This window comes from Equus caballus, chromosome 28, assembly GCF_041296265.1.
Source record: "Equus caballus isolate H_3958 breed thoroughbred chromosome 28, TB-T2T, whole genome shotgun sequence".
Taxonomy (NCBI): Eukaryota; Metazoa; Chordata; class Mammalia; order Perissodactyla; family Equidae; genus Equus; species Equus caballus.
Genome location: NC_091711.1, coordinates 13367506 through 13380313, shown reverse-complemented (window position 1 = coordinate 13380313; position 12808 = coordinate 13367506). Strand labels below are relative to the sequence as shown.

Genomic DNA, 12808 nt, shown 5'->3' with positions numbered 1-12808 from the left:
AGATTGTAATCATAAATATAATCGCATACTAGACCGGAAACAATTTTAAAGATGAAAAAATATTTAAATATTTTTGAAGCAGCAATTAATACTCATGTTTAATATGAATGACTCTCCTTAATTAAAAAAAAAAAACTTTTACATTAACCTGCGAGAACATATCTATAATTTTGCCTGATGGAAATGCAGAAATGCTATGTTGCAATGGAGTAAAAACCCTTATGAAAAATGATGAATTACTTAAGAAAACTTACTTCTTTCTTATACAAACATTTGAGTGCCTATAATGCCCCAGGCTCTCTGCTAGGAACTGTGAGCAAAATCAAAACAAATAAGATAAGAGTCCTCACTAGCAAAGAGTTTACAGAGGAATAGGGCAGTTCTCAAATTTCGGCACTGTATTACCCACCTATCTTGTTTAAGTGAAGATTTGTGAGTCTTAATTTCCGGATTCTGATTCCATAGGTCTGGAGTAGGGCCTCAGAGGTGTACATTCTGACTCAGGGAGTCGGAAGTCCAAACTTTGAGAAACACCGGTCTTCAGCGGTAACAGAGTGCACAGTACAATACAATATGTCTAGTATCTGCCTAATTCATTGAATTAGAATCCCTTCGGTCTCCACTCATGTGATCTTTTTAATCCTGAATTCAGATCCAATTCAAATCCTTAATTAAAGGAGTTTTTTTACAAAGACCTGCACCTTAAGTTCAAGCACTCTACATCAAGGGCATATTGCTGCTTTCATTATGTGTCTCAGTTCCACCAAACGAACTTCTGCTTCACTCTTGTGACTAAGCAGTCACCTTGAGTACCAGTGAACTCAATAATAAGTCCTCAGCCTTGTTTTTAGAGTCCTGAACCTCTCATTTATTTCAGAATTATTGTCCTGTCTTTTATTCCCCAGTTTTCTAAGACTCAGATCCCATCCAGCGATCAAGACCATTTTACCTGGTGCTAGACCACCCTGATGTGGACCACCTGCCTGGATTTGAGCATATTTCCTTCTCCCAGACTCTGTATAGCAATGATCTGCTGCCCACCCACTGGGGAAACACCTGTCACCCTTTTCTAGACCTCTCTGACACTGTTTGCCTGCCCTCACTGCTACATATCACCTGCCGTCAAAGTTCCCTGGTAATCTTCTCCTGTATTTCCCCAAATCTACGGGGCATTAAAATTACCTGGAGTCATGCTTAAAAGTACAGATTCTGGGGCTTCCCCTCTTGAGGCTATGATAACAGCAGTTCTGGGCTGAAGTGAAGCAATCTGTAGTTTTAAAGCTTAGCATGTTATTGAAAATTTTAAAAAAGGAAGCAAAGCATTCTAATGGTGAAAACGTGTTGGGTATGTTTAAATAAGAGAATCTAATCAATTATTAGTCCATGGTTGTGCTTAATAAGTGTTTTCTGAGTTGAATAGATGAAGTCTTTTGTGTTGAATAAATGAAGTTTGGCTAGAGGCGTTGGCTATACAAAGAGATGTAGCTGAGGGACATAAGAATGAAAAGCTAGACAGAAGCCAGATTCTAATTAGTGATGAATTCTGGGATCCATTTTTTAGACAATGAGAATAAATCAAACATGTGGAGTATTCTTGGCTGTCTCCTACACATTGTGCCTTTCATTATCACTTCTATACTTCAGATACCCAAATCTACATGTCTTATCCATACACTTTAGATAATAAACTTCAACCACCAATGCATAAGTGCTCTAAATTCTATATTAGAGCCAATTCAATCAAAGCAAGTAGGTAGAAAAAAGAGGCTGATGGGCAGGCCAGGTTCGTGTGGATGATAAGGCTACTTAGTATATTATTATTGGAAACTGCAAGTGTCTGATATCCAACGGGAGCAGCCAAATTGGAGAAGAAGGGGTAAATTGCAGAGCCATTACAGGAATTGAATTGATAAAATCAGATTATATATAGGAGAGATGGGGAAAGAATGGCAGAAAACTGTGAAGCTTGGGGCCTAATTGATTATCAAGAACAAGCTTAGAAAAGTGAGGAAGAGAAGTATTCACATAACATAAATTTCATTTTGAATAAATTTGGGATTGATATGCCAACAGGTCCTCAGTTGAAATTTTCTAACAATTGGTGTGTGTGTGTGTGTGTGTGTGTGTGTGTGTGTGCAGGAGAGAGAGAAATAGGATAAAATGCAGGAGAAAGCATACTGATGGAGTAATGCTCTAGAGGAGACCCTGAGAGAGGATATCTGGAGAGCATAAATAACGATATGAGTAAATTATGAAGGAGAGCAAATCAGTATCATTGATGTTATCAGTAAAATGAATGATAACATCAAATATGGATGATGCGGGGGAGACGATGTTCAGAATGAGAGCAGAGTTTTCCTATGAAAAACTGATAAAGTGTAAACAAGGAATGGCTAGAAGATGTGGAGCAGCTGGGACAGTTAGAGACGGTGAATTTACACCTAAGCAGGTAGAACCATTTCTATTTTTTCTAGCAATATTCATGAGCCAGCATCTGGCAAAACAAAACAGTGAAATCCTCTCAGAGTTCGGAATCTCCTGGAAGATGAGTCACAGTGACCTGACTTGAGATGTAAGGAGAAAGAGACAGGTGTTTTAAAAGGCATCCATTCCACTGAAGTCTGAAAAGGACGAGAAGGAAAGGATGCTGAAAGCAAGGAGAAGATACACCATGTCTTGAAGTTATGTGATTTACAGCCTCAAGGATAGAAAAGTCTAGTAAAATTAGGTGATGCTGATTTCAAAACAGAAGAGGGGTTAAAAGATGTTTACAAGATAAAGGATTTAAATGGGCCAGAGGTAAACAATTATGCCAATACCCCCAGTCCCTATTACAGAGGGCCTCTAGGGAAGTGGTGTTACCAGGAAGGAATTAGGTTTTCATTTATATGAGCAGTTACAATCTGGAAGAGATAGAAGGATAAAGGAGATTATGACATAGGATTGAGCGCTGTTAGGAAGAATGAGAGTTTTCTTCTTTGTAGACTACAGCTTAGTGACCTGTATATTTTTATTCAAATAATATAAAAGATAAAGGCTGGTATAGAAGGAAATAGATGAAAGTGAGTCTGACACTCCAGCTACACAGTTCAGGGAAACATCTGGAATTCCATAAAATCAATTAAGGCAAAAGAGATAAATACCAAAAAGTTTACACATCCATTCCCTATTATAAATTATGGTAAAACATAACCCAGTAAGTTTGGAGTTTGCATAATGAGAAATAGTTATTTGTGGAAACACAATGAATCAGATTTTCTCTCTGTTTTTCTCCTTTCAATCTCCCAATTTGTAGAGAGGGGTCAACATACTACACAACTGGCACTCAGGTAACAAATGAGAAAAAAAAGGATGTGTTATTTTTTTACATGTACTTCATATCTTTATAAATGTGCTACAAATAGTATTGACAAATGTATGACATAGTCCACAAATAGTTACCTGTTTCATGTTAGTTACCTGTTTCACGTCAGTTACCTGTTTCAGGGAGTGTGCTGACATTGCATGTACATTCATCACCTTCACCAGCTGAGGTTGAAGCTGTTACTTTAAACACATATGAGGTATTGGCAAGAAGTTTCATGAAAGTATACATGTCATCTTGGGGAGAGACTTTTGTAGAATTCCCTTCAACTGTTATCATATAATGCGTAATTACTCCATTTGCCTTTTTGGGTGGATCCCACTTCACTAAAGCTGACTGCCAGCTAGTTGCCATACACTGTATATTCTGTACAACATCTGGAACTTAAGAGATAAACAAATGCCCAAAGTTAAAATTTATAGACATGTAGTAGATTAATGGTTGAATTATGTGATTGCTAGATAAAATCATGTTTAGCAGTAGAGAGAGAATAAGAATTTAACATATCAACCTTTCAATGTGTGCTCAAAAAGTTCTTAATATAGGCTGAATCAAATGGCAGTTGGCCCATTTTTGACATTATCATGTTAATCCTTACAATACTGAACCAGTCAGAATATTTTCTGAGGCCCAAGCAGCAATCACATCCTCAAATCCTCTGTAAAAACTATGTAGCCTCAAACCCAGGCAGCGGTTGAAGCCTACTCTCTTAATCAGAAAGCAGTAGTCTTAGCAGTACTATATTATGGAAACTTTTTATTCAAAACATAGAGGCAGGAGCCTCCCTAACGTGGCAGATCTGGGTTGAACAGTACTAGGAAACACGTAACCAATTTAAGGGTTTTGCTTTTATATTTGAATGGTGTCTTTAAAAGGATTGTGAAGAACTCATCCTTCAGTACCTTTTCAAAAGTCATCAGAGGGAAGATTTAAGCCATCCCAGTTTTTTCTAGATCCTCTCTGAATGGAGTTGGAAGTAACCCAACTTCTCAAAGTTCTACTATGCCTGGTAGACCTGGTGGAAGAGCACTATCCCAGCCCACCAAAGGGACTACAGATCAGAGACTGCTCTTCCCGTGGAAATGTCTGATTATCCATGTCCCCTAATGTTAGCATGGCTTTTCTTGTTACAGCAAAAAGAGGATGGTAGAAGGAAAATTAGCATACAGCCAGTTCATGGATTACAAATAATAAACAGTGAAAGGAAATAACTTCCTGTAGTTATGCAAAACACAGCTAAAGAATACTCAAGTTTTATGCTAATGGGATGACTCATGGTGAGCTGCTAGATAGTTTCAGATGTGATTAGATGGTTGGGGCTTTGAGCCAAGTGATATCAGTTGGACCTCCCAACTTTGGGGAGGGGAGCAGAAGTTGGAGATTGAGGTCAATCACACGGCCAATGATTTATGATTTAAGCAATCATGCCTATGTAATGAAACCCTAATAAAAACTCTGGACATTAAAAAAAAAAGAATACTGAAGTAATTTTTGACTTGTTTACAGTTATCTCCTCTGGCCTAAACTTATATCTTACAAATCCTTCTTCCACTGGATGATAAAGGCATCAGAAGTAAAAGAGAATATTTACAATATGTATGGCATTTAAAATTAAAGAAGAGACCACTTCTGGGCTAATCCAGGGTTCTGGCAATTAAATATCATTAATTATTTGCTTCCTTATTTTCAAAAACTTATAACAATATAGTCACAAAATGCATTAACAAGAGACAGTTGATAATTTATTTGTTTAGTTTATAAACCTAGGTTTTATGGACATTGATTTCACTGACTCTGTGAACCTAAGCACAATTAATTAACCAGCTGATATTAAACCCTTAAAGGTGAAAATTTTATTTTATTTAACCAATCAGAGCATAGAATTTTGTGGCATATTTTTATTTTACTGATACAAATATTTATTGGTTTACAGAGCACTGTCTAAAAGATTAGCCTTGATTTTCCTTAACTCGATATGTTAAAATGTTTTTTCTGTATAGGTTTAACATTTTTATATACTATCACTCATATATGATAAGTATTTCCTACAGCCATGCCTACCCTTCACTGGAGGTCAGAAAGTTGATGTTCTAGTTCAGTTTTACCACTAATTTTCTTGGCCCTTTTCATCTAATCTGCCTGAATCATGGCTTCTTTACTTGTAATGTGGGAACAGGGGCAGCAGTAGTATTTTTTGAGCATTTACTGTGTCCAACATTCTAATAAGTGCTTCACATGGATCTTTTCAAATTTTTTCACAAAAGCTTTATGAGATGGCTACTTCTAATGTGTGTTTCCTTTCAGTTAAGGATATAGAGACTCAGAGGAGACAGGAGGCTTTGCCAAGTTTATACAACTAGTAAGTCACAGAGCTTGGGTTCAAATTCAGACACAATGACATCAGAGCATGCACTTTATCCTGTATAAATACTATTTACTTAGCCTGTTTTATAGGCATGCTATTAAAAAAAGTCTCAGGTGTTCATAAATTAATGCAAAAATGATTAATTTATTAGTGAATGGTCTCATTTCAATTTAGAGATTTGCTAAAAACAAGAGGAAGTGCATCTAGTGGTACAGAGAAGAAATAACTAGAATAGGATCTTGTGTTCATTCAATATTCATTCACAAAAAAAAAGGAGGAAGAGTTGCCTTTACACATACAGTCCGGTCGAGAGAAGAAACAGTACATTTTTAAGCCACTATTAAATAGGTCCAAACGAAAACTATTCAGTACACAACAAAGGTGAACTATGGCATGTACATGACATGCAGAAAAGTTGTTTAATTAGACCAATGGTATTGCATAGTCTTCATGGTCCCCTCCACATATTACAAATGGACTATGGGAAAGTACAGGCTTCCATAGTGACTAGTAGTCTTCAAATGTCACAACTCATCTTCTTTAAAAAATCATAGACATTGTTTCATGAAAATATCAGTCAACCTGTTAAAAGTGACTACTGGTTCATTTCTCCCTCTTTTTCCAAGCTGTCTCAGATGGTACTATGGATTAGGTAATTTTCACAGATATCTAGAAGCCTACTTTGTTCCTAAACTAGTCTTTTATTTCAACTTCCCCGGTTCGAAAGGAAAAATTGTGTGTATGTAAATATATAGAGATTTGATTGAAGATAACAAGACCCAGCCCAGCCTTAAAGCATTAAAATTTGACTTCCTTTTGAATGAACTATTAAATAATGATATTTTATCACATAAAGGGAGAAAGGGAAGGGAAAAGTGTTAAACACAAAATGAAACATTTTTAGATCAAAAAACTGTGTCTAACCTGATTCTTGGGTTGTGAATTTTACTACATTACTAAACTGATTGCCATTCCCGACTTTCGTAAAGGCACATATGCTGACAGAATAGGTGCTGACTGGTTCGAGCCCAACAAGTTTGGCTTCAGTTTGAAAAGCTGAAATGTTCTGAAAAGCAGAAAAAAATTCTTAGTCACAATGCATCATCAAAAATTTGTCTGTAACTGGAAGAAATATTTTATTACATCAAAGTTATGCCTTCTATGTTTAACCTGTGACTTAATAAGCACAGGCATTTTTAATGAAAACAAATACTAAACATGATTTGCTGCCACAGAGTGTGCTCAGCTGATGATATAAGGATGAACTGGGCACCCTCTCAACCTTGAAGAATCTCTTAATTGCCATTTTTTTAAAAGCTAGAGCATTTTGGTCTTTTTTTGGCCTCCCAGATTCTTACTTGGAATTACATACTGATTACTTCCTTTAAATTTGCTAAAATTAAAGTCCCCAGTTTAAATCCAACTTTTAGATGGTCAGCAATACTTGATTTTTCTTGAATTCATCTGAATTCATGTTTAAATACCCAGTAACATATAGAATGTTATTTATATGTAAATTAGTTTATTCATCAACCTCTGTATGCTAGGCACTGGGAATATAGCAGTGAATCAAATAAAATCTCTGCTCCTATGAAACTTAAATTATGAGTTTTCCCAGACAACTCTTAAATTTCTAATTTAACCTAGTCTCTCAGGAAAATGAGAAAAAGAACAAAACAATTATCACAGTTGCCCAAGAAAAGATATGCTTTCTTATAGAAAATTTTACCATTAAGTATAAAGTCTTCATTCAAAGGTAATTGTCCAACCAAGACAGCAGTTAAGATTAATCAGTTATCTTTATAGAAAGAGAAGACAATCTCCTATGTGGTACAATGTTGAGAATATTGCATTATATCTGACCCCAAATATAAACCTCTTTGATTTATTTATTAAACCTTTCAGTAGTAGAAATTTAGAAAGAATACTAACTCTCAGGGCGCTTACAGGTAGAATTGCATTTTACATTAATCTCTTGCAAGTTATTGACATACTTTAGGGACCCACTGTTACACTAATTCCTTTCCTTCTTTCACACTTACTGTTTACAAAGCATGTTGTTAGATAACCAGGAAATTACAAAGATATGTAAGACACAGTCCTTGTCATCAAGGAATTTTCATATTAATTAGAGAAATCCATAAACAACTGCTCACTGAGAAGAAATTAAACACAAAGCAGATAAATTTTGATTTTGGTGAGAAAGGGCTAGTACCCAGAGAAATGACGGAACTCAACAGATTATGATGAAAAGTGTCAGAGTAGCTTATTGGATAGTGAACAGATTTATGCAAGAGTAAGGTGTAAGAGGGAGACATGAATGAGGAATATTTCCCAACATATTTACAAAAATGTTTTACTAAATAAATCATTTCTTTCAAAATGTGTAATTGACCTGAGATACCAGCAGACGTGGATCTGAATGATCTCCGTGTGGACCACACTGGATTGACTGGGGTGGCAGGAACATTGCCAGCGGTTCTGGAATTATCCTGCCTGCACAAACCCACATATAACTTGAAAGGATACAAAGAAACATATAATAGAAACTGATAGTTGGGACATAGAGGTAGATGAAAACATGGAAAGGAAAATAGGATAACACACTGAGAGAAAGCTAAACAGAGGGAGGAAAGTAAACTAGATTTAAGAAAGGAAAAAGATGGCATGAGGATACATTTAAAGGAATTTGAAAGAAAATAAGACTATCAAAATTGATGAAAGAGAAAACAGATATAAAATGGAGTAACCAAAAGTAGTAGATTTTAAAGAAAAACTACTCCCTCCACTCCAAAAATAAATTATTTAATACTTTATGGTGTAAAGATATTTTTTTCTACAACTGGAATTTTAATGGTAGCATTTCTATTTCGAAAATAGAATGTCTAAAAATCTTAGAATATAACATTGTCATACTCAGGTAAAGGTGTATCCTCATTTCATGCTTAGCCCTATTACAATGCTGGCTGGATTTTGTTGTTCTTTTCTTTAACTATGTATAACAACAACAACAACAATATCTACCACAGTTATCATATGTCAAGGATTGTTCTAAATGCTTTACATAGATTTCACTTTAGAATCCTCACTTTTTAATGTGTGCATCCTTATAACTCCTATTTTGCACTTGAAGAAACTGAGTTACAAGAAGCTAAGCAACCGCCCTAGCACAGCACCGTGGGTCTCAGAGAAAGTTCTAACCTGGGTAACTTGATGCCAGAGCCCTTGACTGACCACTATGCTAACGGTGTGGATGTTGATCACTGTTCTAAGGAGAACAGATCACACATCCACACCCACTCTCCAATACACAGACAGGATTATCCTAAGAATGTGATTACACGAAGAAAATTATTCCTTTTTCCCTTTGGATATCTATTTCCCAGTGACCCACACAGACAAAGCAAATAAAAAATTGGAAAATGTTAAGATTATTCCTGGGACAGATATTAGAGGGCTAGAGATTTAGTGTCATTAATGTAATTTCACACTTCTGGGAAACAGAGTCTGCATTTACTGAGTAATATAATTCAAATTCTACTGAGCCTATCAGATTTTAAAGTAATATCTTGATTTCCAGAAAGAAAGTCACTGTTCCTTATGACATAACCTTAATCACTGCTTTTAATTTTTACTGTTCACTTTGTAAGCTACACATGTTATAAAAATGATTTACCATCAGTAATAAATTGTAATGCATATAATATTGGAGACAATGTTTACTGCAGATTTTTTGCACTCTTCTTGCTGTAACTAAATAAGAACATTCCATAACGTACTCCATTTTCCTTTGGAAAAAAAATAAGAGCATCTTCTTAAATAAATGTCAGTTAACTATAACATATTTTGGCAATTAAATGCTAGAAATCGCACATGTTTATTTGAGACCTTTTGTTATATCAGTTCTTTGGATATTTTTCATTAGTTCTGGAACCTAAAAATGGAGGAGGGGAAGGGTGTTTAGCATTACAACTAATTAGCATTGAAAGGAAAAGAATAATATATCTTAAAAGACCAATTGGTGTGGGAGAATATCCTATCAGAGATCATCAGTATAAACATTTTTCTGAAAAGGTTAAAAACATTCACTTGGTACTTCTAACAACAAACAGAAATCTATTATATTTAAGGTAATAACAAGTTTTAAACAGCCTGAAAAAATTTACTATATACTTTCCAAAATTAACAAAACAGAGCAATTATTTCCTAACTGGTAGATATCTAGAAGTTACAAATTCTAACTAATTCACCCTACGAATTATTCAGTTTCCATATCCGACAAATGTTTTCTGCCTTTTCCACAAGCATCTTTAAATTGTAGGAAACAAACAAGATATTCTTAAAAGATAGCCCTTGTTTAATTTAAAGCAATCCATTTTCCCCCTGTATGTCAAAAGATTTTACTTCAATTTCTGAATTTTTGAAATAAACATATACTGTTATAATCAACCTACCTTATAAAATACAGTGTCAGTTTCATGTTCATGAATTTTAAAACTGTATAGTTTAACAATACCGCCTGGAACAGGACTTGGACTCCATTTCAGCCACACAAAGTCTGAAGTGTAGTTGATTAAAGTCAAATTTTGAGGAGGTGCTAAAGGCACTGCAGGAAGACACATTATAAAACTTACATTCATAACATTTTAGCGTAAAAATATCATCGTGACTCTAGCTTCTCGAAGGCAAGAGTTAAGAAAGATTTATAAAGTGATCGTGTTTTAATTTCAGAAATAAATGGCATAAGTTATTTTGTTTTTGTACTTGGAACTCAGTACTTCCAAATCAGCTTTAAATAGACACTTTGTTTTGAAGCTCAAGCTAAAAAAAGAACGTTCAGCAAAGTAGATGGATAATTGTAAACCGGTCACTTAGTAGACAATCAATAATTTTCCATGCTGTTCCTTAAAAAGAGAGAGCAAGTGCTTCAACAGAAATCATTTGAAGAAATATGGATTCTGGCTTACCTGACTCATCTGTGTAAAAGAAAAGAATACTGGAAGGACCGAGTCCTTTTATAGTTCTTGCAGCAGCAAAAAAACTATATAATGTAAATGGTGAAAGCTCTTCCAATGTTATAGAGTTATCAGAAGTAACAAAAGAGTAATTCTCATTTGGTCCTTGTAAAGTTAAATCATAACTTATTATTGCACCATTTGGTTTTAGTGGGGGATCCCATGATAAGAGAACTGAGGTAGAGGAAAGGTTTTTAAAAGTGTTGATTATTGGTGAAGTTTCTGGGACTATAAAAGAAAAAAAGAATATTAAATGAAACAAAAGTGAATTAGCATTAAAAAGAAGAGGCTTTAATAATAATGGGATTTAATTTTATTAGCAGATAATTATTTTAAGAAATTTAGAGCTTATTGTGTTTATTGAAAGTCTAAGAACAACCAGAATCTATATAATGATAAGATTAATGTTTTCTATCAGAAAGCAATATAAATAAGAGATCACCAACAATCTGCTTAATAGGCAATAAAAGGGTCCAGCCTACCATCCTCTTCAGTTTTGATGTGTAGCTGGGCAGTATAGGTATCAGAGAATCCTTTTTCTGTTGATGGAGTGATTTTTAATATATAATCAGTGTATTTTTCCAGATTATCAAAATACATGCTTCTCTCATACGTAACTAGAGGTGGTCTCACATGGCGAGGAGTCTGCTGTAAGCTCAGAGAAACATAGTAGAAGACTAGACCATTCGGTTGAGCCGGTGGGCCCCAGCTTACGTTTATTGCAGTTGATGAAATGGACTCGTAAGTCAAGTTTCCAACAAGCCCTTCAGGTACTATGACAGGCAATGTGCAAAATATAAAAATTATCAGTCACACTAAATAAAATTTAAGTAAATTCACAAACTGGAGGGTAACTGTTGAAATGGCATCTATTACATCATTGGCTCTCATATTATTTTAATGCAGATGTGGTAAACATCATCTATTACAAAATATCTTCTGAATAATTATATTAAAAATTACTCAAAATAAACCCTGTCATCTTTACTATGTGTGAGGATTGTTTTATGTAATATTCTCTTGGCTTTTCTTTCATATAATATGAATATTATGATGTGTATACATAAAGAAATGTGTATGTATACACAGATATTTAAATATTTTGATAATGTATAATATCTAAAAATTATTTTTAGTTACTTTCTTCTAAAGCTTATCTTTATTGTACATATGAGGTCATCTAGGATCTCTCACCTGGAATAGTGCACAATAAGTGTGTATTATTCATGATGCTATAATAATAACTAATAAAACATTGTAGGTTGGTGAAAATCTTGAGAGAAATCTGTATTTAAAGAATGCCTGAAATGATATTGACCGCATATTGCACTAAAGCATTTTTGCTAAAGAATCTCCAAAGACATATCTCCACATATTTTATCCTGTCTTATTCTGTTGATTGACGTGTAAACTATTTAAATGATTGTTCCAACAACAAGGAAAGCATGCATTCATTCCTCATAGTTATAGTGTCTGTTGATTTATAGTCCTCAGATAATGAACATGGAATTCTGCTCGTAGCAGAAGTTTAGGTCAATATCATTTCTCAATAACAGACTAGTCTTTAAAAAACAAAAGGACAATGGAAACAACTACAAGAAGAAACAGGCAATGATCCATATAACATTATGTTCTCGAAGCTGAAACCTAAAAACGTTGAGAACTTCAATTATTATGATTTTCTGAATATTCAGCACAGACAGGATTCTGCAGAAGCCACACACAAGAAACTCCTCAAGTTGAAAAAAAAAAAGATATTCTGGGTTTATTAGTCACAAACATAACAAGAACAAAGATGCTGCAAAGAGTCCTATGTAGATTCAAAGACTAAAAAGGAAGCAAGTTGCTCGAGGAAAAAAAATGTAGTTCCTAAAGCAAATGGATAAGTACGTTAAGCATTGGAAAATCCGTCCATGTATGCAGCAGCATTTTTCATGACTGTAAGCGGATGACTGTGACATCCTTTGAAGCAATAAAAGTGACAGAATTTTCATGAATGGATGATAACAGTTTTCATGAATAGAAAAGGCCGTTATTACTGTAATAGTTTTACAGCTATATTAA

The 12808-nt window shown here is 34.6% G+C and overlaps 1 protein-coding gene across 3 annotated transcripts in view; it reads right to left on the bottom strand.

Moving 5' to 3' along the window:
* The window catches only part of PTPRQ (protein tyrosine phosphatase receptor type Q), a 206777-nt gene that overhangs the window by 108419 nt on the left and 85550 nt on the right, over positions 1 to 12808 (bottom strand). For 2 of the 3 annotated variants that reach the window (XM_070254641.1, XM_070254640.1), the window contains exons 24-26: positions 10184 to 10335; positions 6654 to 6795; positions 3478 to 3747 (exon numbers count right to left, since the gene is read on the bottom strand). In XM_070254641.1, coding sequence (XP_070110742.1) covers positions 3478 to 3747; positions 6654 to 6795; positions 10184 to 10335 — 564 coding nt within the window. Of the gene's footprint in view, positions 1 to 3477; positions 3748 to 6653; positions 6796 to 10183; positions 10336 to 10696; positions 10973 to 11226; positions 11518 to 12808 lie in introns of all 3 variants that reach the window. The other variant, XM_070254642.1, reaches the window with a different exon arrangement.